General features: G+C 40.5%; 1 protein-coding gene across 3 annotated transcripts in view; it reads left to right on the top strand.

Annotated features, from left to right (window-relative positions):
* OSBPL1A (oxysterol binding protein like 1A) overlaps positions 1 to 27,770 on the top strand; it is a 77,569-nt gene that overhangs the window by 43,865 nt on the left and 5,934 nt on the right. For all 3 annotated transcript variants that reach the window (XM_054644813.2, XM_077184865.1, XM_054644823.2), the window contains exons 17-27: positions 3,989 to 4,151; positions 10,943 to 11,099; positions 16,122 to 16,197; positions 17,801 to 17,935; positions 20,765 to 20,862; positions 21,532 to 21,714; positions 22,200 to 22,307; positions 22,399 to 22,488; positions 22,737 to 22,863; positions 26,094 to 26,210; positions 26,993 to 27,116. In XM_054644813.2, the coding sequence (XP_054500788.1) occupies positions 3,989 to 4,151; positions 10,943 to 11,099; positions 16,122 to 16,197; positions 17,801 to 17,935; positions 20,765 to 20,862; positions 21,532 to 21,714; positions 22,200 to 22,307; positions 22,399 to 22,488; positions 22,737 to 22,863; positions 26,094 to 26,210; positions 26,993 to 27,116 (1,378 nt within the window). The remainder of the gene's footprint in view (positions 1 to 3,988; positions 4,152 to 10,942; positions 11,100 to 16,121; positions 16,198 to 17,800; positions 17,936 to 20,764; positions 20,863 to 21,531; positions 21,715 to 22,199; positions 22,308 to 22,398; positions 22,489 to 22,736; positions 22,864 to 26,093; positions 26,211 to 26,992; positions 27,117 to 27,770) is intronic.

Here is a 27,770-nt window from a genome sequence, read left to right as displayed (position 1 = left end):
GATGGAGTGATTGTTTGCTTCTGTGAGACAAGGATAGATAGCTTCCATCAGAAATAGGAAATCTGAAGTTTGACTGTAATACCATTCTCTTTGGAGATGGAAGCAGGACTGATCTAAAGTGTCCTTGTCTAACGGTGTGAGTACAAGCCCAGCTTTATTGATAACTATTTGCTGTTGTTCAGAACAGCTCCTGACAGGGATAAGGTACAAGGCCTGGCCAGCTGGGCATTGGGAACTCAGCTGGCCTCATGCTGGGTTCACTTGAGCACTCAGTGCCACTTTCTGCATAAAGCTCAGAGGAAAGCTGATAATGCTGCTGGTGGCATGGGAATTGTGGGCACCAGTGACAGGAGTCTAATAGGTGGCAGCCAGTCCATGGTTGGAAGATGAAGAGCTGAACCCAGTAGGATTTGCCATCTGTCTCTCAGCTCAGGCACCACCATGAAAGGTACAGAAACCATGGCTGTATTACAAGCTGTACCTTAATCAGGCTGTCAATGAAATGATTCTTCCAATACTTCCTCTTGCTCAGGCTGGATTTCCAGAACTGTGTGTATACAGGTATCTGCATCATTTTGGTGTGATATTCACTGCATTACATGAATATTTCTGTCAGTTCATAAAATGATTTAGTATTCAGCTGATGCAACTTCACAAAATCAGGTGATACTTCACTGAAGAACACTGGTCTCTCTGCATCCAGTTTAATAGACTGAAATGCTTCTCAACATTGTTTTATGCTCTTCTTCCTGCTTATTACATGAATCCTGCACTTTTTGTGTTAAAAACAAATTTTAAAACTAGTCTGGAAGTTCCTTCTGTAATCTTGCAGATGTTTTTGTCTTGGGCCACTGAAGAAAGACACAATGGGAAAGAAACAGCTTCTGCAAGAGGGATAAAGCTGAAATGCCATCTCCAAAAGTGGTTGGTGGAGTAGCAAGGTGGAGGGACTAATTCACCTCAGAATCCTGTTCATTGACCATGTCCTGTGAATGAGAAATAGAGCATGGCAAAATTGCAATCTGCTGCTTACATTTTGGGAAAACCTATCACTCAGTTGGTCAATTACATTGTTCAATAAACTTATGCTCTGAAAGCAGCACCAATCTGTTTGCAGTGTTTCATGTTAAACTGGGAAGAGAGTGTGTGCGATTCTGAGAAAACAAAACAGCATCGTCCCTTTACATTCAATTTATGCAAGTAGGTTTTAGGAGGTGAACTTTGTCACTTTGACTTTTATTATTGGCAAAATGGAAGTGTCTCCTAAAGCTGCTTGGTGTTTAAAAAAAAATCTGCTTATTTCAAGCAAGGTTCTTTCTCCTGTGTTGTTGAGTACGTCAGGGTTGTGCTAGCTTTATCTCTCCCAGCATTGCTTCTCTACAGGCACAATCAATAACATAAGGGTAGTAGAACCATTTTTAAAATCTTTTTTCGTTCTCATGTTGATGCTGTGAAACTGTTTTGGTGCTTAAGGATGTGGTGTTGTTGCAGTGTTTCCTGACAACAGCCCTCAAGGAATGACTAATGTAGAGGTGCCAGGCTGCACAGATTGGTAGGGCAATCTCTGGACTCTGTCTGAATGTGTGTGTCCATCCCTGAATGTGTGTGTCCATAACCTCCATACTGTTGAAAAAAATGCTATATTATAACTTTCCATCTCAAGCCCCTAGATATTGATTAGGGTTGCTTTAAATCCAGTTTATTCAGTTATGAATGAACATCCCAACAATTGCAAGCAATAAAATTAAGTGGGTTTTCTTTATTCCTCTGCTTCTGGCTAGCACCCTATTGTTTATGGAACAGATGAAAAGTTTGGGTTTTTGTTGTACTAGTGAGTTTCTGGCAACAAGGAGGTCTGGGAGCACACAGAAAAGTGAACCTTACTGTAAAGCTGGAAATTGATTTTACAAAAAGAGAATTTATTTGTAGTATGCCTTCTGCAATTCTGAATAGCTCTACATTATGATAGGACAGAGGAACCTTAAGGTCAAGAAAATACTTTTTTGGAGCAGGTGTGATCTCAGGCCTGTGTGTGTTGTTGCTTCTTTAGTCACACAACTGTGACTAAAGGATGGTGAAAGGGTCCAGGTTTTTAGATTGTTTCAATTTTCCTTCTATTTGCTGTAAGTTTTAGATAAAGATTTAAATCACTCAAATCCCTTACCAAAGCATTATAGCATAATGGCATCTAATTCAATCCTACAAATACAGTATTATTGCAAATAGCGCTTTCATAACTGATTTTACTTTGCTGTTTAATAAGAATGAAAAGTACCATTTTATTTTCAGTCCTCTATCCTCCCTGTATCAGGAGACCAAAATACTGATGCTGTTTCTCTAAGCTGGTGGTTCCATTACTGTTTGACAGCATACCAAATGTATTTAGCAGAAACTGCCTAATAACAGATCTTTTGCAATGGCATGTCTGATTTGTATGAAACATTGCAGTAATTGGCTTCATTGGTACTGTCAGAGTGAACTTTAAATGAAAGTGACAGTAACTAGTCCAGACTTTTTTCATTTTGTTCAGAGTAAAACTATTAGACAGTAAGTGACTTACTGGTTTTTCTGCTTTCAATTAGCAACCCAATTTTATACTCTTTTAATTATCATTTAATTGGATTCCCCCCTTATACTCAGAGCCTGGCAGCCAAAACAGCTGATTTAGTATTTGGCACAACTGAGAGGGTGAAAATTTCTTCTATAAATCTTTCTCTAGAGGATATGTTTCCACCAGCATAGAAGCTCTTTTCTGGAAGTGGCAAATCTCTTTTAATATCTCCTTACTAGCTCCTTTTGTGCTCAGCTCTGAATCCGCTGTTTGAGAAGTGGTTATAACTGAGGGGGCTGAAGCCTCCAAAGTAAAGCTTTAATGTAAACTGTAACCAGAGAGGACATATGAACAGTTCTTAAATTAGCTTCAAAAAGGTAATGTTGGTATATGTGTAAGTTGTCCCTGTAACTGTTCCAAGAGATTAATTGTCATGTCCTTGCATGTTCTTAGTGGAGAGGGAATTAGTGTTGTAAACTGACCTTTGAGAGTAAACTAGAGGACAAGACCGGGGTTGGGGATGCTTTTGAAAAGGGACTGGAAGGGAGAAAGGGAAAGACTCAATGGTTTAGGGACTGAAGGAGAGGTAGCACACTGAAGCCTAGTTGGGCTGGGAGAGGTGGCCATTTCTGAGCCTTCAGTCACAGCCCTTTCCCCTCTGCTGGCAGGCACAGAAGGCAGGGAGGCACCAGCAAAAAAAAAAAAAAAAAAAGAGGAAATAGGAAGGACATGTTGCTTTCCCATTAGTAGTACTGAACTCAAAACATGGATAACATCATCTGCCCTGGAGCCCATTGCATGTGTGGGTTTTAAAAAAGGTCCACTGTCTGGTGGCTGGGCTTCTCTTTTTGTTAACTTCTGGCTCCTTGGTAAACTGTTTGGGGAGTTCAGAGGGAGGGCTGTTTATATCAACATTAAGTCAGTTACCAGAGGAATCTCTTTCTTAACCTCCTTCTGTAATCTTCAGGGTTAACTGTTTTCAGCTCATAGTTCAGTTGTAGTTATTTGTAGCTGGCATTCACATTTGCTCTGTAATTCAATTTAGATGATGCTGCTTGGCCTAAATTGGAGCAGACTAGTAGAAGGAGCTTGGTGCGTGTAGAAACTGATCACTGACTCCGTAGTTAAGGTCATCCAAGTAGAGCTGTAAATATTTCCCCTCAGTTTTAGGGTATAGTTATCTGGCTTGAATTCACCTACAGAATTGTGATTGATACTTATGTCAGATCTTACGTGTCAGATTTTTCAGCTACTAAAAATGCTGACTAACAATCTTATTGTCATCACACAAGTACTGTAATATTCTCATTAATCCATGTGGTTTCAGTTCCAGCTGTTTGCTAGTTATTTATTCATTAGAGTCTATTTTCTGAATAGCTTCCAGCTACACATTCTTCAGAGAGATGAGATTTTATTCATACATGTATCTACTTATAGGTGAGGAATTTGAAACTGGAGCATGAGCAGGAGAAAAACAAGATCTTGTCAGAAGCATTAGAGACACTCGCTACCGAGCACCATGAACTAGAGCAGTCTCTGGTTAAGGGATCTCCGCCTCTCAGCATCCTCAGTGAAGAGCAGTTCTATGATGCTGTTTCAGGTAAGTGGTGATGTCCAGGATGTGAGTGTGTAGACAGCATGTGTGTAGTGAATGCCTTGGGAGCAGGTAGGGTGGGGGAAGAAGGTGGAAGCAGTTTAACTGTAAGTGAAATCTCTGCCTTTATAACACGGACCTGATTTTAGGAGTAAGCTTGGTGTGTTTTATGAGTAGGGCTGTAAAAATTTGCCAGAGCTCACCTGTAGAATTGTATTGCTTCACCTTAGTGTGACCAAAGGTTAGAAAACCACAGGACAGAAATGAAAGGTCTGATTGCTTGGGAGTCTACACCCCTTTTTTTAAATAGCAAAACATAAGCCTCCTATTTTGGGAGAGATAACTGTATCTTATAGCCTTCTGACTTGCTTTGTCCGTGGTGGTGTGTGCTTTTTCATTTGTTATATTGTTAAGACTAAGAGTATAAAAATCCCTAATTTTTAGGGATAATGGTATTAAGAAAGGCTTGTTCTATTTCAGTTTTGTATACCTGAAGTGTTAAACGTGAAAGAAAAGGATGAATCAAAATCCTGCATGCATTTCTTAAATGTCTTTTCTTTCCATATTTGTTCTTCAGTTTAGTATCTTTCATAATTTCATATGCAGGACATGCCAATAGTAGTTTTGGAAGATTCTGAACTGCCTGAAATGATTGCAACATGCAGTTGTATAGAGAAGCTGTACATAGTGCATGCAGCTCAGCAGTAGCTCTAACTGGGTGATCGGGCAGCACACACCTGTCTACAACTACAAAGGATCTGGAAAAGCTTGAGGGTGAACATAATCTAACTGTAGCAGACAATTGGGTTGTGATGGCAAACTTCACTAGCAAGGATGGGGTTACTTTTTCTGTGAACTGAACTGTCTGATGCTTCTGACAGATGAGAAAAGCAGTGTTCCCAGACTCCTTGTAGGTGTTCTGCAGTGAGAAACTTAAGCCGTGAAAAAACAGGCAAAGGAAGTCTATGCACAGGAACACAGTGAATCACCTTTGTGAAGGAGACTTTGCTGTTTGGCCCAACAGCAGATTTATCAAGCCTTCAAGTACAAGAGACTGAGGAGCACTAAAACAGGTTCTTCCTCTGGAACCAAAGGAACAATTCTGCTGAAAGACCTCAGGCTCTTTTGATTGTCAACAAAGCAGAGAACAGTTCTTTATCTGATACAGTTGGAATGTAGTCTCTCCAGCTGGGCTTGCCTTGTGCATATGAGAGAATATTAAGCTTTAAAGAGCTGCTAGTTGACACATCTCATAACTGACCTGATCTCTAAATACTGTTGAATGAAAGGGTTCAAAGCCACCTCTCCTGTTTTCAGAGGTGGTAGTTTAGTCCTTGCAAGCTACAAACAAATTGTGTTAAGTGGATTTGTAAAATTGTGAAACTTGCTGAGTGCATATGTATACAAACATACCTAAAGAAACCCAAACATGATTTCTTTCTCCTTTGGGAGAAGTTACGTGACATAATTCATTTTAATTGCATTTTAAATAATTTTCTGAGACAGACTTACTTTCTTGGCTGTCTGTCAATTTAATCAGACTGGTGTTAGAGTCTCTTCTCTAGGTTGTTCACATTTAGTGCTTTGCAGAGATTAAGGTCCTTTCTGTTTCTGAAGGGGGCGGGGATGGGGAGGCGGCTAGAAAAAGGGAAATGTGATGTATTTTCCTGACTGCTGAATACATGTTACCACTTTCACTTTAGGCATGAATGGAATTAGTTTTTTGTTGATATGGTTTGAGGAGAGGTTTTTTGTGTTTCTGGAAATCTCAATTGCTACATCTGTCTGCAAAGCTTTTGCTTAACCTGATTTGGAAACTGATAGTGTCAAATTATATTGATTTTGGACAAATAGCCATATTTATGAATTAGCTTTCTAAGTTGTGTAGGAGATTGAGCAAACACCAATGTATTTTAACAGGGTGATATAACAAGTTATAATGTCTGTCAGTGGGAAAATGCCACTACTTAGAGTATTTTTTCTGTCAGGATGCCATCTTTTTTCTGCTTGCAGTTCTATGAATTTTTAAATCCCTGCTGTAGGAGTAAGTTTAGAAGTGAGAGTGTTGCATAAGTAGGCTTGCACTTTGAGCTGAAGAATTGTTAGTTTTGACTTGACAGGTTGAAAGAAGATGCCACTGCTGCTTTATTTATTTCTTTCTTTAATTTTTTAAAAATAATTTTTTGTTTATTCTCAACAGAAGTATCACTAATGGGGCAATTCAGAGCAATTTTCAAGCAGGTTTTTGAGGAAGAGGTGAATCAAAAAGTATATAGTCAGTGCAGCAACTACTCATCCCCATTTGCCATGCTCTGGTTCACATTGTAGAAAATTCCAATTGCTCTTGAATGAAACTGAATCAGAAGATACAGTCCAGCTCCTATTGGAGCTCAGTCCATGGCAGCAGAGTAAGAGCAGATCTGAAGGGAACAGCACTAGAAACATATCTGGTTTGATTGTCAAGTCCTCAGCACCATCTGTTCCTCTTGCAAATCTGCTCCAGCCTGAGCCATGCTACCTGCTAGTGTTGGCATAGACTGAATTGTTCACTGTTAAAGTCTGTGGTGTGTGGTTCTGTTTGTAGAAATTGTGGCCAGAGTTACAGAAATATCCTCTTCCTTTTCCAAAACTGGAGTGAGGAAAATGTTTGCAATGTGGTAAGATTGCTTACTGGAGTTGAAGTTTATCTTCTGAAGTCTCCTTTCTTTGTATCTTTAAGTGATATGCTGTTGTCAGTACCTTTTGACTGTTGCAGTAATTCCTAAATCCCTCCAAAGAGAGAGAAATTAAAGGAAGAACCTAGAGAAAATGCCAGTTATTTGTCTTACCAAAGCACAGTATCCAGTGTTAAGAAGAGCAAAGTTAAGGGTGTTATTAATCTGAACTCCGACAGCCGTAGGTCAGTTAACAGCGCTTCCCAGTGCGCTGATCCACTCATCATGGGCGTGGTGGAAATGTGTAATTAAACTCGATACCACACAGAGTGCTGCCGCTCTCACTTTCAGGATTGAATGCTTAACATGTGTCAAACTCTTCTATGTTTAAAGCAGGGTGGGGTGGAACAGGAGGGCTCTGGGGAAGGGAAGGAGCACTGAACAAGTAGCAAAATTCAAGAAGACCAATGCCGTCTCCTAGAGAGGTGGAGAAGTTATTAGCTTTGATTAATACAGACCAGGAGCATATGAAAATGGAATAGGAGTGCTGAGATCATCCACAAGGCTGAAAAATGGCTAAGCACGTCAAGAATTAAAGGGTAAAGGTACTTGATTTTTGCCTTTCAGATAAGATACCCTTCTCATTTGCAAATTGTACACCCAGTTTGGGAAGAATTTAGATCTTCCTTTGTTTTTATCTTTTAAACAGGTTTTATCTGAGAAGTGGGGTTTTTTCTGCAAACAGGATTTTTGTGTGTGTTGAGAGGGTTGTTGATGGCTTTGCATAGATGCAATCTTGCAATAAAAGTAGTTATTTAGCTACAGGAATATTTAAGTACACTGAAGCTAACCTGTCATAGTATAGCTTCTGCTGGTATCTAGCACTACTGGGTGCTGTATTTATAAATAACTGTCCTAAATGGTACAATGAGTAGCAGACTACATCCCTTTGTTTGTCTACAGTAATCAGATCACTTAAAAGTAAAAATGATACAAAAAGCAAACAAACCTCTTGCCCTTCCTTCCATGTTTAGAGTAGTTTGTCAAGTGGCTTTTTTTGAATGTGTACCAAAAATACTTCACAGCCTCTGTGAGAACACTGCTGCCTGTCACTTCTTGCCTTGAATAGAATTAAAAGAATGAACTCGGGCATCTCAGAGGGATGGAAAACACCTGGTCAGAACTGAAACCCAACAGTGCCAATGGTTAAACACAATATTTCTCAGGTTTATTTATTAATCAAAAACATTGGCCAGACTTTCCTATCTGCATATGAAAACTTACCAGTTGTAGCAATAGGAAATGAAGTCCCTTGAGTTAAATTTCTGTCATTGCTTCTGCTGTTTCCCTGTGCTCTCCCACTTTCGCAAAATGTAGCTGGTGTTTGTACTGTTACTCTTTCAGGTTTTGTGAGCTGGAGAGCTTCCTAGTCAGCCTGGTCTTGTCTCAGAGATCACTTTAAAATTTTGGCTTTTGTACAGGGACTCTTATTCCTTCTCCCCCCTCCTCAGCCCACAACCCCTTAAGTTCAATTAAAAAAAAAAAAAACCTTCATTTTCTCCTAGTCATCTGTTTGACAGCTGCTCTGTAGAAACTTGTGAATATAAATCTTTTTTTGCAGTGACGGGGGAGTATGCAAATCTTAATTCAGAAAAGAGTTCGCTGCAAGTGCACAGGGAAAAGCTCAGTTTGAGTTGCCTGTGCTCACAGTACAGTACTAGGCTTGTTCACTCTGACACCCTAACAATCTCTCAAGGCTTGCTAAATTTGTTGGGTTAAAGGAGGTGGCTGAGGTTAAGGGATTGGAGACTGAGATCTTGGATGGCAGGAGCTGTTGTAGATGTACTTTCTCTGTTTCTCAGGAAAATGGGTGAGGTTTCTCTAGGGAGCAGTTTCTTATAACAGCTGTGTTTCATTCTTCTACTGTTTCTTCTTGTATAGCATGGTATTCTTGCATTAAGTAAGGCTCATGCCCTGGGGAAGGCTGTCTGGTCAGTGTCTACAGCTCTGGAGAGGTTTGCAGGTGCAGAGCTCAGTCCAATTCTCTCTTGGCACTATAAGGCCAGCATGAGGAGAACTGAATGTGTATGGTATTTAAAAAGCTTTGTTATACTGAGAATCATATCCAAGAGTGACAGGCAGTTCTGGTGAAGCTTATCTGCTCTTGCCTTTCTGCTCTGGAGTCCTGGGTCTGTTGCAGAGACTCAGATTGAAGGAATTTGCACACTGTGACTCTAGTCTGAAAGCAAGACAGTCCTGGATGGTACAAGAGAAGAAAGGACCCACAGGAGCCGGACTTTCCTTTATGTTACTGTGTTGGCTTCATGCTTTTCTTGTCATGATAACTGTTGAGCAGCTCTTTCAAAAGAGAGGTGGAGTACATACTTCAAGGAGCTTTATAGCTTGTTGTGTGGTCAGAAAGCTGAGGCCCCAGCTGGGTTACACTCCTAGAGTCTCTTCCTCTGCAGTATTTGGATGTGGAGGAAAACTCAATCTTCCTGGTTACCTGGGTTTAGGATCTCTGGACAAATCTGTATTTTATGTAACAAACTTGTCTCAAGTAAAAATGCTTTTCCTTACCCTACTTGTTAAATATAGTACCCACCAAACTAATGCTTTGATATGTTATGTCATAACTTGGCACAGAACTAGACTGACAAATTTGGGGAAAATTGTGAGAAGATTCTCTGGAGTGCCAGTCCACTTCTTTAACATATCCTGAGCACCAGCTGGCAGTTCTTTTCATTCCCTAGCAACTCGCTTAATTTCAGAACTGTCTTGATGAAGATAGGCATGGATGTTTTAAGTGAAAAATCTCATTTATGCTTCTAGATGTCTCTCTCTAGAAGAGATGGAGACATTGTGACACAGCCCATCCTTTTATCAGGATTCTGTCCTGTTCCTGACCCTTATGTGATCTGGATGTGGTAGAAAGTCCTCCCTAACTATATGTATGTATGTATATACACACACTCTTCAGCAAAGCAATATACAATTTACATGTTCTGGAGAAGCTACTGGCATAGCTTTTTAAAGACAAAACAAGAAAGCACCTGGCAGTAGACAGCTGTGAGCAAGATATTCTTTTGGACTCTGTGCTACTTCAGCAGATTTTGATTACTGGTTTTGAATTAGAACGAGTGTGTGAGAGAATGGCTAATTTTGCAATTATTTCTCTGGGGTTTTGCAGCCAAGAGCAACAGCATATGCTGGAAGCAGTACATAGCAGGAATAGCATCTACTGTAGATTGGGTGTACATTTTTTAGGAACAGTGAGGCTTGCGTTAAGCTGTTTGCCATTCAGTGCAGTACCTGATTTCTGCTAAAGAATTTTTCAAATGAGATAGAAGTTGATGTCTTGAGTTTTTCCCTCAATTCCTGGAACTTGCAATTGGATAAGCCTTAGGTAATCTTGTCAGGTTTGAAAGAAAACCTATTCCAAAAAATACAGCCTTTGCCAGGAAATTTGTACCTTCTGATTTGGGGCAAGACTGTCCATTCTCCAGAGCTGGACAAACACTACCTGACCAAAACACTGGTTGGAAAGAAGGTTTTGTTGTTGATACTTGGTTTAGTTTGAGATGTGATGTGGATTGTACTATTAACCTGCCTTCCACAGAACGAAGTTTATCTTGTTGATTGGTGAGCTTATCACTTAGACTTTGCTGGGACCTACGTAGTTGGTGTTATCTATATGATATATCCTTCTGTTCTTTGATACTTGTTCAGTGAGTTGGGAAGTGAAGGTTGGTGAACAGCACTGAGAGTCTTAAGAACTTACACCTAACTGAAGAAGGAGTCACTACTCAAGGTACCTGTTTGTTCAGTACTGGCATCTGTACGGCACTAGCACTTGTCCTAGGCAAGGTCTAGTAGCTTCAGTTTAATAAATATGCCAGATTTTGGCTCAGTTTGGTAGAGGATTTTTAATGTACTGTGGTCTTGCTTATTGTGCAATTTCTTTATGTCTAGATGCTGGGCTGCAGCAGTCTCTGGCAGTACTAGTTACTTACCAAATGGATGCTGTCATCAGGACACAGTAGGCTACTTAGGTTTCAGTTTTGTACAAGGCGGGGAGATCTGTTAGTGACTGAAGCCTAGCACAGGCGGTAGATTCATTAACATGCACCTGCTCTTTTGCAGATTCAGAATCTGAAAAATCATTAAGTGGGTTTGAAACAGCAGCAGCCTACTCCTTAGAGGACAGCATGGATTCAAAAGATACAATAACTTCAAGCATGTCCGAAGAAAAGGTGTGTGGCAGTGGGGAGTCGCTGTCAAATGGAATCAAAAAACACAGGTAGGATGTTGTCCATTCTTGAAGTTCTATAATGTGCATTAATGGTGAGAGACCACAGGAATCTCCAAAAAAGTAATTTTAAAACTTTGTAGGGATGACTGACAAGTAATTGGTTGTGCTATGATTTTATAAAGACTGTTTTTCCAAGGTGTGCTCCTTTGCATCTTAATGATCCAATCTAAATAAGTAAAAAGAAAATATAATGTGCTGTTTAAAAATGGACACACTTGTTTTTTATTAGATCTTATTGAAATCTATGTGGATTTTAATTCCTTCATTTATCTTTAATGACCTGTACCTTCTATTGCCTCTTTAATTTCGAGTTATTTGATCCTTCTGTTGGTATCAGGAATGAATGAAAAATATTGCTAGCCTGGCATCAGAAACTCAAATGTGAACAAAGGGAGTCTTATTCTAAAAGTCTCATCCATGTTTTATGTGCTTATTTTGCGTTGTCAAATGATCCATTTTTGTTTGTTTCCTTGCCGATAAAGGAGGACAATAGGTCTGGAGTTAATGAGATGTAACAGACACCACTATTCTCCAGTTTCAGTGAAAGGGCAATATAACATTTGTGCTACAAATAAAGCCAGACTTCAGCATGTTTCAAAGAGACTATTCTGGAAGTGTTTTGGATGTACAGGATGATGATGACGACACCACATTTCTGTAAAACCAGGAAAATAATATTTAATTTTACAGAAGGCAGCTAGATTGGCTTTAGTTACTTGGTGTCTTGGTAGTTAAGACTTCACTTCAACTTGCTGTTGAAGTGAGTTGGTAGCATCAGACCTAATATTTCAAGGGTTGACCTGTGCATGTCTCATACTAGACAAAGACTGAAGTAAATGAGGGCTTGGGTGGAGTAATGAGTGTTTTGGAGAGATAACATAAACCAGCTGACTAAGCATGCTGTTTTGCTCTTGTGCTGTTAGCAATATGGTATTTATGGCCTTGGCTAAGTGCCTTCCCTAATCAGAGCAGGAAGTTTGGGAGTGGGGGAGGAAGCAGTAGGTGAAGGTGGACATCTGAATTGCCTTCACTGCCTTGGAAACAGTGAGGAGAGAGGATGCAGTACATAATGAACATGAAAATGATGGTGCATGTTGTATTGCATTGAATTGAGGAGTTCAAACAGGAATTACTTTTCCATTTACTATAAAAAATTACTTTGCTACTTCTTGTGATGCTGCACAGTGCTGTCAGAACTGCAGGGAGCAGGTGACTGGAGGAGCATTTCAGAGCTCCTGATTTTATGAAGAGTAATGAGAGGTAATAAACAAATACATGTGCCTCAGTTGTCTCTCTGAGCTGCCTGTCTTCTAGTAGTAAAGAGAGCCTAGGATGTTGGAGTAAAATGGGTGCATAAATTTGCTAATAATTTACTGCTAAAGAAAAGTGGAAACTTCTTTGAATCTATTTTGCATTTAGATAAGAACGTATGGCCTTATTTTATGTGACTAAATGGCTATAGACTATATGGCTGTATTTTATGGGATTAAATGACTATAACAATATTATAGATTAAGCTGTAACGTTAGGCTTTTTTACCTGGCACTTTGGTGTCACACTGGGAGTTGTCCCCAAATATATTGATGCAAACTCTTTCTCCCCAGAAGCTCAGACAATTTAAACTTCACCTCCAAGAGAACCTTCTCAGGGGCTGTGAGATGTGTGGTATTTTTAGCCTCTTTTCTGAGGCTGTTGGTAGTAGCCACGTTTGGCCTGGTACAGCATCTGTTTCATGTGACCTCAGAACAGTGTTACCTGCCTGGAGCTGCTGGCTCCAATTTGTGCCTGTTTTGTCAGGGGGCTGGTTCTAACTGTGTGCATGTGGTCAAATAGGCACTGCCTGCTTTGCCACCTGGGGCCTTTTCAGAGCAAAAGCTGTAACCTCTTGATGCTAGGAAAAGGGAGGGATTCAGAATGTTTTAACATCACTTAATTCCATCCTTACACCCTTGAATTTGCTTATAACTTTTACTTTTTTTAACTTCTATTTGTGTTAACCACATGGAAACAAGTCCCTTAGAAAATAGACCATATTAATTTCTTTTGCTTAAAATCTTGATACCCTCAGATGAGTAGAGGATCTGTGCCTTTAGGTTGCACATGAGATTACCTGACACTGTTCAGCCCACAGTTTAAATAAGATTTTCTGTCTTCATCTAGACAACCTGAGCTTTAAACTGCACCTAAATATTATTTGAGGAGTTGAGAGTTTTCTGCAGAGAAGTGGAGGTTGGTTTTTGCTTGGCAGGGGGAGCATGCATGCTTTGGGTTTGGAAATGTAGGAATAAATCTGTTGGTTCCAAGGAATTAAAAGTGTTGGGAAGTACATCTAGAAATAGGTGAAGCCAGTACCACATATAATCTGCATGTTTATTCTAGGGAGTTATTTTTGTTGTTGTTGTTTTGGGATTTTTTTGTTTTGATGGGGGTTTTTATTTGTTTGTTGGTTTGGTTTGAATTTTTTATCATCCTGCTGATTTTTCACAGAGTTGAGAGTAGACCTAATTTTTGTTACACTTCTTGGGAGAGGATTTGAGAGACAGAGTAGTACAGTAAATAATCAGGAAGCAAATAACTTCTTTTTAAGAGGGGAATTTTTTCATCTGAGCCAAACTTAAAAAAAAAAAAAGGCAAAAAACCCTCCACCCCTCAGAAAAGTCCAAGCAAACCCCCAAAAACTCCAGTGCATAAAAATGTTCTGTATAAAGTGCCAACATTTTATATCCACTTGTCACTGCTGTTTTCCTCTTGTTGCTGAATTTTGTTGTCAGCTTTCCCTTTGGTCCCTGCACTGGGGGCCTTTCAGAATGCAAACATGTTGGTGTTCAGTTTCATGGGAGCCAGGAGACTGTTTGTTCAGGTTGGCATGAAAAGCAAGCTAAACATGCCTTTTTCACTCCATATGTTTCCTTCCCCACAAGATTCCTGCAGCAGTTGATGTGTAATAGCTAATGCTTTGGGCAAGTGTTTTTTGTTTAAGTAAAGGATCCTAAATAAATCTCATCTGTCTACTGCACAGAAATTCCAGCAGATGTTTTTGTCACTTAAAGCTAAAATTAACTTCCCGAGTTGTTTTTGAAACTGACATCTGGAGAGGAATTTTTGTATTCAAAAATAATTTAATCACAGGGAGTATGTCAAGGTTAGTAGGCCTCAAGTCTTGGCTGCCTGTCATTTGTCCACATGTCCTTACTTGTCCCTGGGATCTTCCTTGGTGGCTTAAAACTGCTTTGTTCTTTCAGTGTGTGTGTGTGTTCCAGAGGGAGGAGAGAACTGACTCCCACAGCAGATTTGACTGATATAGGCAACAAATATGGATAAATGGCTGAAACTGAATGCCAACCTTCAAATTGAACAAAAAGGCAGGTTAACTTTAATGAAAATGCAAGTTTTAGTATGTAAGGAAAGCAATTTCTTTTTATACTTCAGCAAACTAAGGGTTAATGTGTTTAACATGCAGAAGGAATTACTAAAACACAAGTACCCACTTTGCTGACTGCCTGCATTAAAGGATACACAGGAAAAACAAGTTAACATTACAGGTGAAGATAAGACTGAGTAGTTGGTGGACACTGTCCTCTCCTGGACATATGTATCAAAACAGCAACAGAAGTATTTTATACTTAATATTATTCAGGATGATCTTTTTCACAAAGCATTTGTGTCTCAGTGAAAAGTCAGAATGGAGAGTGAGTGGTGGTATGTTGGTCAAATAAAATAAATCCTCCTACCTACTCACCCTCTGCAGGGGAGCTGAGTAAAACAAGTAAGTGTTGGGCTTGTAGCTACTTGCTAACACTGTAGTGTGCTACCATGAGGAGATCAGACATACAACTGGGTTTTTGATGGGATAGGGCTTGTTTGATTTTAAGGAACATTTCTTGGTTTTGTTCTTTCTGAAAACTGAAGCATCAGCCCTGGTAAAGGTGTTCCAGTGGCAGATAAGTAGGGGAGGTAGCACAGCAAGTGGGGCTACTGAAACAAACAATATAGCCTGAGTATTTTTTTTTTCTAAAGACAGTGTTTCTATTTATCAGAAAGGTGGGGTGGAGAAGGAAGGTACAGCCTCTTCACACTCTCTGAAAAAGATTGCTTTAGCTACCTTGAGCAGAGACAAGACAGCTTTGGTTAGGATAGCAACACAATAATTTGGAGTTAACTAAACTTTGAAACTTCAATAGTTCATGCAGTTTGAGTAAGCTGTAGGTAATTTTTATTTATTGATAAGAACAGAAAAATTGTGAATTTTGCTTGTTGGCAATAGCATCATGATCCAAAAATGGATTTGTGTTGTCAAAGGACAAAGGACTTATGACCAATACTTATGCCTTTCTAGAAGTAAATTGGATTAACAGTTGAGCTGGTCAGTAGCAGTGAGAAAACTGAACAAACTGCGTGCTTGATTTCCCATGAGGTTGAGAAATGCACGCTGTGTTTTCAGCCTAAATGCTGGTCCTTGAAAGTGTGCTTATGACTTGTTTTGGGATATGTCAGCCCCCTGTAAAAGAGGCTGCTCCATTTGCCCTACTTTAATGATGCTGCTTTTTTCTCTTGTTCCTGAGGGCTGGTTTTAATATAGCCCATAAGTGTTGTGGTCCTTCATTGTCAGTGTAAAGGTGACTAGCAGAAAAACTCCAAAACAAACACACTGTTTTAACCCTCATATCTGTTCAGACATAGTGAATGTACTTTTGTACCTTCCAGTTAACTTCCACTTTCTCACAAAGACACAACTAAATATCTTAGTAGTGCCATTGTGAAAACTGTTTTGATGACATTCTCTTCTGTTGGTGTTATGCAAAATTCAGGGTTCTGGTTTTGGAGAAATTCATGTTTCTTTGCAGGTAAAACAGTTTAAGTGCTTCAAAGTAGCACTGTCATTGCCCCGGGGATTTTAATTTAAAAATTGGGAACTGTTACTTTCATAAATTAGCATTTGCATTTCTTAGTCATGGTCAGTATTGGAAAACTTTTCTTACTTCTGTTTTTTTCCACTCTTCTTTTCCACAGAACAAGCTTACCATCTCCAATGTTTTCCAGAAATGACTTCAGTATCTGGAGTATCTTAAGAAAATGCATTGGCATGGTAGGTAATCAGAAAGCTATGATAAAAAATGGGGAGTGATTGTTTTATTTGAGGTCCAAATGAAAACTTTTTTGGGAGAAGAGGTCTTTTGTATGTGTTTTTCGTTTGTTTATGGGGTTGGTTTGTTTGTTTTGGGTTGTTTTTTTTTAATCGCTTATTGCTTATGCTTTATTAATTTGCTGCTTTATTTATGCTTAATTTGCTTTATGCTTTACCTTCTTAACTTAAGAAGGTAGGAACTAGTCAGAGCAATATTCTTTCAGTAAAAGTGTCTTGACTTGAGCCTTTTAAGTACTTTGCGGGGTTTTTTTAAAATTTATTTTGACTGTGGAAAAAACAAAACAACCCCAGAAAAACAACCACTTTCATTTTGCTTTTGTCCCTTCCTCTTAGTATCTGAGTCTTCCCCCTTCCATGGTGTTACTGATCAGACGGTGGCCAGATCAGAGTTAGCTCGTTGGCACCTAATCTGCTTCCAGCTAGGTGTGAATTGAGAGGAGCTCTTCTCTCCATTAGATCCTACAATAGGCTGGAAATACTTGCTGCTGATAAACCTCTGTCAGTCTCTAACAGTAGTCTACAGAAGGGAAAGTTTGTGGGTTTAGTTGCTGTTGTTTTCTCCTCCTCCCCTTGGTTGTAGTTAGGAGCAGCATCAAGCAATGAGGTGTGGAAATGCTGGGGAATGCCTGCATCAGCAGCTCCAAGTCTCCCGAGTTGATGTGAAGTGTCTGAGGCTTCTCCCAGTGTCTTTAGTGGAAAAGTGTTACAAAATACAAAGAACAGATTGAAAGCCTGCCTTGCATAAGGTATGTGCAGGAAAAAAGGGTCTAAATTCTGCAGAGAAGTTGTAGTTGTGGGGGGCAGCAGAACTTGTAGTGGCTTGTAGCAAAGCATCCTCCAGGGCTCCTGGTGCCAGGTGCTGCTGTTATGGCTCAGGATGGTGCTGTTTGCCTCACCCTTGACCAGCAGTCACACTTACAGCCTTTTAAAAATTTGCTGCTGCAGGCAGTTTAAACCATTGCTGTGTTATGCATTCAGAGGACAAGCTTTTTAAAAATGGAGAGAGAGAACAGACAGCATCCAAATTGTAGGGCTTCCTTTAAATTCTTATTCCTGTTGCAAACTCTCTTTTTTCTTCAGAATACAAAATCCCTCTTTTTACTCTTGTACCATCATGTTTCCCTCTTCTTTCTTATTCTCCTCCCCCCAGTTGCCCACCTGCCTCCAAAAAAAGATAATATGTTTAAGTAATTAGATGACCTATGGTCTGTATCTATTTATGGAATAATAAATAACTTAGTCTTTAAAAGGGTCCTTAGTACTTCTTTCCATTGTTTCATCTCACCTTCTTAATGCTTTCATTGATAGGAAGTTTGATGCTTGGTTTTCTTTTTGTTTTAAAAGTAGCCTTAACGCCAGCACAGCTCTGCTTATCGAGCTCATAAGGGTTTTGTCCTTTCAGTATTAGCAGAGCCAGGTCAAGCACATTGCATTAGCACTAAGAGCATCATTTATTTTTGTAATAAGCCAATTACCCTTGGGTTACTGCTGGTCAGGGTATCTAATCATTCAGTTTGTAACAGGAATTTCATTTGTGCATCAGGAGTTGTCCAAGATCACAATGCCGGTTATATTCAACGAGCCCCTGAGCTTCCTGCAGCGCCTCACGGAGTACATGGAGCACACGTACCTCATCCACAAAGCCAGCTCGCTTTCCAGCACCACCGAGAGGATGCAGGTGAGTTGGCTTTGCTAGCTCATGTGAGCTCTTGCTCAGTGTTGTGGGATTTTTCTTCCTTGGCCTCATTGTAGGAGGAACTCCTGTAACTTGCTGCATGGTGACTTCTCTTATCCATTTACTAGTTTTGTTTGTTGTCCTGGTTTTCACAGGGATAGAGTTCAGTTTCTTCCTAGAAGCTGGTAAGATGCTTTATTTTGGATTTAGAATAAGAATAATATGGTAACGCACTGATGTTTTAGTTGTGCCTAAGCTGTGTTTACAGTAATTTAAAGACTTTCTGCTCCTTGTGTGCTGCCCCACCAGTAAGGACACAAGAAGCAGGGATGGGGGCAGAGCTGGGACAGCTGGCCCCAACTGTCCAGAGGGATATTCCATACCATATGGTGTCAAGCTCAGGACATAAACTAAGGGAAAGCTGTCTGGGGGCTGCAGCTCAGGATCTGATGGGCCATCAGTCCTTGGGTGGTGAGCCATTGTGCTCTGCATTACTTGTGATGGTTGTGATTATTTTATCATTATTGTTTTCCCTTGCTTTTCTGCCCTATTAAGCTGCCTTTATCTTAACCCACTGATTTCACCTTTTTTATCCCCCATCCCATTTGTGCCACGGAGAAGCTGAGTGAGCAAATGTGTGGTTTATCCTGTTGGGTTAAACTGCAACAATGGCACCCCACAAGGAGCAGAGCTTGAAGGGTTGAGATAACAATGGATCTGACCAGAGCATAATAAAGCAAATTTGTTATAAGCATTTATGATATTAGTTTGGTAGTCCCCGGTTGCAATGTTGATTTATTTGCTGCTGTGAATGTTCTCGGAGCTGGGTTATGCAACATCTAACTTGCTGTATATGTTCCCTGCTGCGCTGTTTTTATCACCTCTGGGGGCTGGGTTAAGGTTAACATTTTCTTGTACTTTGTAACACTGTCTTATGATTCCTGGTGGTGAGTCTGAGCTGGCACTAGTACTCAGCATTGCCAGCATTTCCACACCTTGGGAGCCATCTATAGGAAACCATTCATAGTTACACCTTTTGCCTTTTCTTGCCAGAGAGCCAATCCATGTAGGAGATAGCTTCTTCCATCATCCCCTTCTCCTCCAGGCTGATTAACTCTTGAGAATTTTCAATATCATCAGGATATCAAATCCACTTGTTCCTTTGCTGTATCTCATGAATGTGTTTCCAGTCTGGTTTACAGTAAAACAACTATTTGGGGTTATGACCCAGAGATCTGCCCCAGGGCTGGAAAGCTGTGAGTGGCAGGGTGTGTGGGATAGTCTGGGCAAGCACTAGGATAGTGGTATTCCAACATCTTGAAATTTCACTCCTAAGCAAGTGCAGAATCCTGAGAAATTAAAAAAGTCTTTGGAAAAAGTATGCTGTCACCCTGGCAATTCTATAGTGACAGAAATCACTGCAAGGTGCTGGGCCCTGGCCCTGGCCTAATGAGCTCTGTTCAGTACATTCAGTTTCCCTCAAGGGGAAGAGAAGGCCTCCAGATCTGACAATAAAACAAGAGGCACTGGAGCTACTCCGACTCCTGTGTCTGGCACCACTGCTGAACCTAAGAACCAACCTGTGCTGGTGTCAGTCACCCCTATACACAAGAGGAAGTGTCAGAAGCAAAAATCAGCTCATTTAGTAAGGGACAAAGGGGCTTCTTCCAAGAGGGAGCAGGAGAAAGATGTAGAGAAAACAGGCTACTCTGAAACAGGGCTGTAATGAGAGAACAGGAGAAAGAGGAGAGATAGCTGCTGACTGGAGAGGAGGAAGATGAAGGATTCATACATGAGGCAGTACCCACACAATCCCTATCTCTGAGTGAGCTGTGAGATACACAAAAAGGTTTCGGCTGTCGTCCAGGTGAACACATTGTCTGTCACCAGCCTGCTCCAGTGTTGGGGTAATACAGAGCCAGTAGTCTGGAACTGGAGGATAAGGAAGCCAATCAGGTAGGATCCCTTTTTAGGAACTGAGACAGTGACAGAGGGATTGGAAAAGTGACACAAGTCACTGTGGAGGTGACTCATGTCAGGTGTGAAGGGAAGATATTCCTTCAAGGGCGATGTTATACGTCACCCAGGCAAGTGATGCACCTTGGAGAAAGGTATCAGTACCTGAGGGAAGTAGCCCTGCTGGAGGTGATTTATGATGCCCTGGACAAGAAGCAGTATCCAGAGGTGCACAGTAAGTCAGGTGCATGTGACCCATGTGGTGGAAGTTTGTACAGAACCAGAACTGTTGCAGTTTAAGCCAGCAGGCAGCTTCAATACCAGACAGCCACTCACCCTGATTCCCCCCACATCTTCCATGGGATGGGGGATAGAACTGGTAAGGGGGGGAAGGAGAAGAAATAATAATTTGAATAATAAAAACAAGTGATGTACAGTGCAGTCATGCACTGCCCACTGACCAGTGCCCAGGCAGTTTTCAAGCAGCAGGAGCCCCTGGCCAGGTTTCTTTCCCCTCTAGGTTATTTATATACTGAGCATGATGTCATATGGCATGGAATATCCCCTTGGTCAATGTGTCAGCTCTCCCAGCTGTGTCCCCTCACGATTTCTTGTTCCCCTCAGCCTGGTGGGGTGGTATAATAAGTTGAAAAGTCCTTGGCTTTGTTGCTAGTCATTGCTTAGCAACAATTAAAACATCAGTGAATTATCAGCATTATTCTCATTCTAAATCCAAAACAGCACTGTACCAGCTACTAGGGAGAAAATCATCTCTATCCCAGCAGAAACCAGGACACCTGTCTAGGAAAGTATTTTGATATTCTGTAAGACCATGGCTCTTGTTGGTTAACTGTGTGACCTTACTCCTCTGAGCAGTGTGTGGCTGCATTTGCTGTGTCTGCTGTAGCCTCGCAGTGGGAACGTACTGGGAAGCCATTCAACCCATTGCTTGGAGAGACCTATGAACTGATCAGGTAATGAACAGAGCTGCACTGGAGGGGGGTATTCCATGGCAGAGATGCTTCATTAGATCTGTTAGTTGGCTTGCAGACTGCACTTCAGCTCATAAGCTTCCAACAGCTGCTGTAGGTGCATGCACTGTGTGTTGATGTTCACCAATTGACCTTTCAGTGAAGAGAAACTACTTAACTTTTCAATTCAGAGCAGGCAAATGAAATTTGCCAGGTTTAAAAGCAAGTTTTAGCTACAAAAATTAATTTTTCCCCAAAACCTTATGAATGAAAAATGTGCATGGTACATAAGAGAGTGTACAGGGGTGTTCAGAGTACCTAATAAGCAGCATGAGTCTATTACTGTGTAGCTTTACCTAAGGCAGATTTTTCTTTCAATTGATGTTTTGGCCTGTGTTTAGGTGAAGATTTAAGAAAGAGATCAATATCAAAAGTAGCTATATTGACTCATCAGATCTGGTAGTTCTTGTTTCTTTTTTATATTAAGTCCTTAGTTATTTAGGATGAGGATGTTCTATGTTTTAGTTGATCTTTTCAGTTTAACCTAGGCTTTTAATTATGTCTTGCACTGAGTACAGCAACTATGCATGGATCCAACTATCCCTTTCACCTCAGGAAAACCAACCACAACTTGATATGCAGGTACATGGTTTGGTTATCTTTATTTTGCAGAGATGATCTTGGATTTAGACTTCTCTCAGAGCAAGTCAGCCATCATCCACCAATAAGTGCTTTCTATGCTGAAGGCTTAAATAATGATTTTGTGTTTCATGGATCAATTTATCCTAAACTCAAATTCTGGGGCAAGAGTGTGGAAGCAGAACCAAAAGGCACGATGACTTTGGAGCTTCTTGAGTAAGTGGATCAGTAATAATTGAAGGGGTACAGTGCCTCATCCTTGATGATTAGAATGAATTAGTCTCAGGCTTAGGAATGGAGGTGTCCAGTACCCACATCCTAAAGCCTGGGGGCAGATCACTTTGTGGGGAGGAGGGGAGGGGAAGATGAAAAGAACTACCATTGTTTCCCCATGCATGCTACTAATAGCACCAGTGGGGACCTGGGCCTGGATGTTCTCCAAGTGCCTGGACATCAGTTCTGCTAAAGCCAGCATGCCTGAGTCCTGTTGGCTTTCCTCATATCTTTCCATGTTAACAGTGATTGCACCAAAGTGACTGTTTTAAGGAGCTGGTAAAATCAGTAGCAACAGGTTAATAAACTTCTTGCGTTTACTGACTTATTGCCATGCCCATTTCAAGACTTGGAATGATGATGGCTTATTGAAGGACAGACATCCTGTACATGGATACAGAATTTTAATTTTTATTCCCTTCCTTTAGGCACAATGAAGCCTACACATGGACAAACCCTACTTGCTGTGTGCATAACATCATTGTGGGCAAACTTTGGATTGAGCAGTATGGAAATGTGGAAATAACTAACCATAAGTAAGTCAGGAGTGTGAGCGCTTTCACTTCCTGCAAGTTTGAAAAGGAAAAGCATTTGGAAGTAATTAGTGCTCTCTTGTTCTGCCTTTAGAACTGGTGAAAAATGTGTACTAAGCTTCAAGCCCTGTGGCCTCTTTGGGAAGGAACTGCACAAAGTTGAAGGCTACATTCAGGACAAAAGGTAACAGCTTAATTCCAAATGGGAAACAAATGACTGCCCTTGGTTCTGAGGGGAGCTGTGGAATTGAATGCCTTTAACAGAGTCTGTCAAGGGCAAGAACCTGAAACAGCAGGGTTATGAATTCTGCAGTTCCAGTAATGGAGTTTTAAAGTTCCCCTCGAAAGTTCTTCTTTTACATATTTTTGTCTGAAATGAGGAAATAAATCTCTTTAAGCTCCTTTTCAAACTTAGTCTCCTTTTTTTGACAGCAAAAAGAAACTCTGTGCATTGTATGGGAAGTGGACTGAGTGTTTGTACAGTGTTGACCCAGCTACATTTGAAGCTTACAAGAAAAATGACAAGAAAAATACAGAAGAGAAGAAAAGCAGTAAACAGGTATTAATCATGTTAAGAGTTGAAATCTCAAAAGCATGATAAGACAGCTAAATGTTTTAGTAGCATTTAAGAGCATTACAATTTCCTTCACTTATCTTCTCTTTCCTGGCAGGATACAAAATAGATTGGATAAGTACCAGTATTAAGGGATGAAATGCTTTTTTTCTCTTGAATTTATATTCAAACTTCCCAAAACTTGGTATGATTGAAATACTGTCTAGTTCATTACCTGCTTCTTCCTCCAAAGTTACATGGAGGAAATAACATATGCATTACTTGGGCCATTTCTGGGCCATATTCTAGTGGGAGGATTTTGATTCTTAGAAGCAAGACAGATTAGTTTCTTAACTTGATGGAAGATCATATTTTCCAGCTTTTATAAGGATTTTTTTATTGCTTTCTATTAAATTTTCACAGCTGTAAAAGTGCTGGCAATTTTAATTTTTTTCACAATTGATTTTTTTCTCTTGTGAAAAAAACCTCATTCATAATTCTTCCAAACTTCTGATTAGCAGTAAGCTTTTTGTTTAGGATGAATGGTGATGGTGACAACACACAACTTGGTGAAGAGCAGTCACATGGATAGTAGTTTAAACAGGGATTGTTCCCCTTTGGTGACTGCAGCCTTTTTTTTTTTGTTTGTTTGGGTGTTGATAATTTTTGAAGAAACTTATGAAGAAAAGAGATGGAGAACTCTGACAGCACTTGTGCCTGTGCAGGTTCAGATTGTTGCTGTATCTGAGCTTGCTCCAGTGCTTGTCATCAGGAGAGTGGTAAAGCACTGGGGGTTGCTGCTTCTCTGGGAGTCTGACCTGGAGAACTCCAGGGAGAAGGAATAAAGAAAAACACACCCTGTGTGTTTGTTCAGCTGCCTGTTTGCATTTTCCAACAATGTTCAAGATTATTATTGCTTTTCACTTTGAAATGCAGCATCCTGTTGCATAAAGCTCAAGCTGCAGTGTTGCTCTGACTCTAGGAAAATGCTTTTCCTACTTAATTACCAGAACTCTTTCTATGTAGAATAGGGTTTGTATGAGCTAGGCTAGGTATGAACCAGGTAGTCTGTGCTGAATATGTACTCCCACTGTCCCTTGTGCCTGAGGAGCTGGTATATTCTATGGTTTTGGGGCATTTAGGTGAGCCAAGTCTCATGTGTAATGTCTGGATGTGATTTGTCCCTTCATGGTAGGGAAGGATTCATTCAGGCATGAAGGCACATGGCTTTTTAAACTTCTCAGTAGAATTTCCAGATTTATGTAGTTGTTTTCCAGATATTACTTCTGCTACTTAGTGCTACATTGCTACCAATCAAGAAGTGCTTCTGCCTTCCTTGAGGGAACCTGCTCAGATGAGAGTCCTTTGGCAACTTACCCCAGATTTTCCCCTGAATCCCTTTCATTTTTACAGGAATAAAACTTAGGGGAAAATAATTTTTCAGGGATCTAGACAAAGCCTTCATGTATGCAAAGGTGATATTTTACTAACATCAGAAGAGTTATAGTAGACCCACAGTTAGGCCAGGATGGTTCTGCTCTGAATGAACTGCAGTCTTTTTTTAATTGAGATGAAGCATTTTATACAGAATTTTCAATGCAAATACATGGAAGAGAATAATGTAGGCAACAGCAATTGCCCTCATACATGCCTCATTTAAAGACACCTCATTTTAGAGGTTTTGCTTTGGCAGGTCTGTTAACTATCCTCACAGCAATATGCTGAATACTTGAGTAGCATTGAGCATAAAATATGGACCATTGTGGCAAGAGCACATGAAAATCTACATTTTACCTATTTCTCTGTAGTTCTTAAGCTATTTTAAAGTCTTGTATTCAACAAGGCAGAAATTGCATTGTGTATTGTAGCCTTTCTATAAAAGGCTTGGAGTTTGGCAGTGTGATATTGAATTGTCTTTGTTTTGATACAAGGATAATTTTCTGATGTGTTCTGCTTCAAATTCTCAATTTCTGAAGGATTGATCAGGATAATTTAAAGAACAGAATGACGGGTTGCCAGCACAGTTCAGATACAGTCAACTGAAAGCCCTGTTTGTCTTCCTAAGAGCTCAGGGGCTGAGCCTGGTCTGCACATTGTTCTGCTGACTTTCATTATTAAAAGCTCAGTGAAGCAGAATCTTTACTACTACTTCTGATTTTCTTGGAAGTACAACACGTGAATCATCTCAGAGGACAGCTGAGTGCATGTTGGGTACTGGATGTTTTCAGTATTATCTGATGCAACCATGGCCTAGCAAAGCCTATTAGCAGCAGGATTAAAGCTGCTGGCCTGTAGCCAAACATTTAAAGCCTTAGTTGCCTTTAAGTTTGGTGTTAATCTCCGGTGATCTCTGAAACATGCTGCTGTTTTTAGCTGTGATTGTGACACCAGGTTTTCTTGGGAGAGCCTTAGTCACTGTCCAGCATGGCTTTAGTTTGATCTTCCAGCATCCACTTCTGTGGTGGAATTAATGTCAGCAGCATCAGAGCCCAGCTGCTTTAAAGCTGTGTGTAAAATGGGAAATGGTTTAGATCTAGTTCAGGTCATACCTACACTGGGATCACCAATTACTCTCCTGCCCCAGTAACCCTCTGTGGAGTTTTTTACTTTCTGGGAAAAGTCCTGTGCCTACAGCTGCCTCAAGGTTGTATGTGTCACCCTTCTTACCCTTTCCAGAAGCTGTAGCTAATTTAGGATATTAATTTCACATTGCAGTTTGCCATTTCAGTGCTGCAGTGGTTAATGCAAAGGAAGTTTCTGCTGGGCACAGAGCAGTAGAAAGGGCTTTTTGTTGTGCACAAACTGGGCACCATCTGCACTATGTGCTGGCGTTTCTTTGTTGTGGAAGGACGAGAAATGTGGCTTTCATTCTTCACCTTTAATGAAGCACAAGTGAAGTTAAGTATCAGGCATGAAAATGCTTGTACTTGAGGAAAGAGGACATCTCTGAGGCGGAGAAATTGACATTTCTTAGTGCTTGAACATCCAGCTTGCATCTACAAAGATGTTGATGCAAGAAACTGTTGGTAGCGTTCAACTACCAACAGTTTTGGGAGGGAATTGGGAGTATGTGTGCTATGTGAATGCCTCAATCCTTGACAAGAAAAGTTTCTTTGCTGAAATTACTCACCTTTAGTCAAGGAAATAATTTTCTGTAAGTTCCAGTATTGGAATGATTGGGTGTAAATGGTTCATGTCTTCAAAGCACCGTTCTTTTCTTTGTGTGCTGCCTTTAGGTGGGCAATACTGAGGAATCAGATGAGATGCCATTGCCTGACTCTGAGAGTGTATATGTTATTCCTGGAAGTGTTTTGCTATGGAAGATAACTCCAAGACCTCCAAATTCAGCACAGGTCAGCTATGCTTCTCCTTATTGAAAGTGTGTGCTATCCTGTTACTCTGTATGGTTTACACAAAGCACATCCATTTGCTGTCTTTGTTTGGATTTGCCTGTTTATTGCAACAAGCCTCCCCACCACAACTGTAACTTTCTAATGTGGGGTTGGAAGGATAATTGCCACAGAGATCAATCTAGGATCAGTGGAATTTCTCTGGAAAATGGGATGCTTCATGTAGATAGTGGCATGGGGCCTTTCCCCACCTCTTCTCTCCACTCTGCTTCCCCCACTGAGGCACCAGCCTTGTGAGAAATCACACTGAAGGGTTTTATTAGAGGCCAGACATTTCCAAGGACAGACCTGCATGGCACAAGTTGGTGTGAGAAGGGCTGTGAAGCTGGAGAACCACTAGGCAGAATACAAGGGTATTATGTGCAGATGAGAAGAGAAATAATTGGTACAGAAAAGATGCCCCCACTGCATTAATCTAGGGGGACATCTCTCTATGGAGATAAAGAAAATACTAGTAGGACTGGAAAAAGAAGATAAGAGAGAAATAGTGCACTGAGTAATTGGATGCTGGCCTCCTTAAGCAGAAACAGCAAGGATCACCTACACTGCCTGTAGGTGATCCAAAACAGTGCAGTTTTGCTGGTATCTTGAGCAATCCTATATTGACTGATTAAGTAATACAAAAGCACTTGGATGCTTGTTTTTAGACAGCAGTTTCCTTTTGTATTAACACAGTAGCTAGAGGTGTCATAAAGTCACCTTTCATCTTTGTCTCTGAATTTCAGATGTATAATTTTACAAGCTTTGCCATGGCTTTGAATGAGTTGGACAAAGAAATGGAGAGTGTCATTCCCAAAACTGACTGCCGGCTACGACCAGATATCAGAGCTATGGAAAATGGAGAAATAGGTAACTTCAGTTATGGGCAAAGGAAGTTTTGTTTTTTCTTAAAACTGAGGGACTGAGAAAAAAGTTGTTAGATGAACAGCCAGAGGAAGTATCTCCCCATGCATTCCTCCATGCTGCCAGGCAGTAACTCTTTACCACAACCTTCTGCAGGCTGTGTTGAGCTTCGGGTGTCACCCACCTGTACAGGGGATGGTTGGGATGGAGGTGATCTTCTTCATAGTCACCCATATCTCCTGCTGTGGTTTAGACTGGTGACCAAAGCAGTGTTGATAAACAATATCTGCATAGTGTTAAGGAAATACTTGTGAACTTTTCAGTTTGTCTGTTTCCCTCAGCCTGATGCAGAGGAAGTGTTTTGCTGTGCCAGTTCTGAGAAATGCAGTCAAAACTATTAAAGTGAAACTGCAATGCCAAAAAATACACTTGATAATACACAAAATTATACTTCACTGGGAGTTGAACACTCTGCTGTCCTAGAAGAGTGAGTTAGAAATACAAGATGAGACTTTCAGTGAATAGGAGCAGTGTGCTTTTAGACTACCATTAAAGCAGGCTGGTAAGCTTTGTAGACTAACAGTATGGGGGCTGGTGTTTTCTCTGGCTTGCTAACTGATTGGGTAAGTCATGAAACCCTGATTTGGTTTCAGCTGTATA

Source organism: Agelaius phoeniceus, chromosome 1, assembly GCF_051311805.1.
Source record: "Agelaius phoeniceus isolate bAgePho1 chromosome 1, bAgePho1.hap1, whole genome shotgun sequence".
NCBI lineage: Eukaryota > Metazoa > Chordata > Aves > Passeriformes > Icteridae > Agelaius > Agelaius phoeniceus.
The sequence above is the reverse complement of the archived record's forward strand: the minus strand, read 5'-3'. Positions and strand labels throughout refer to the sequence as shown.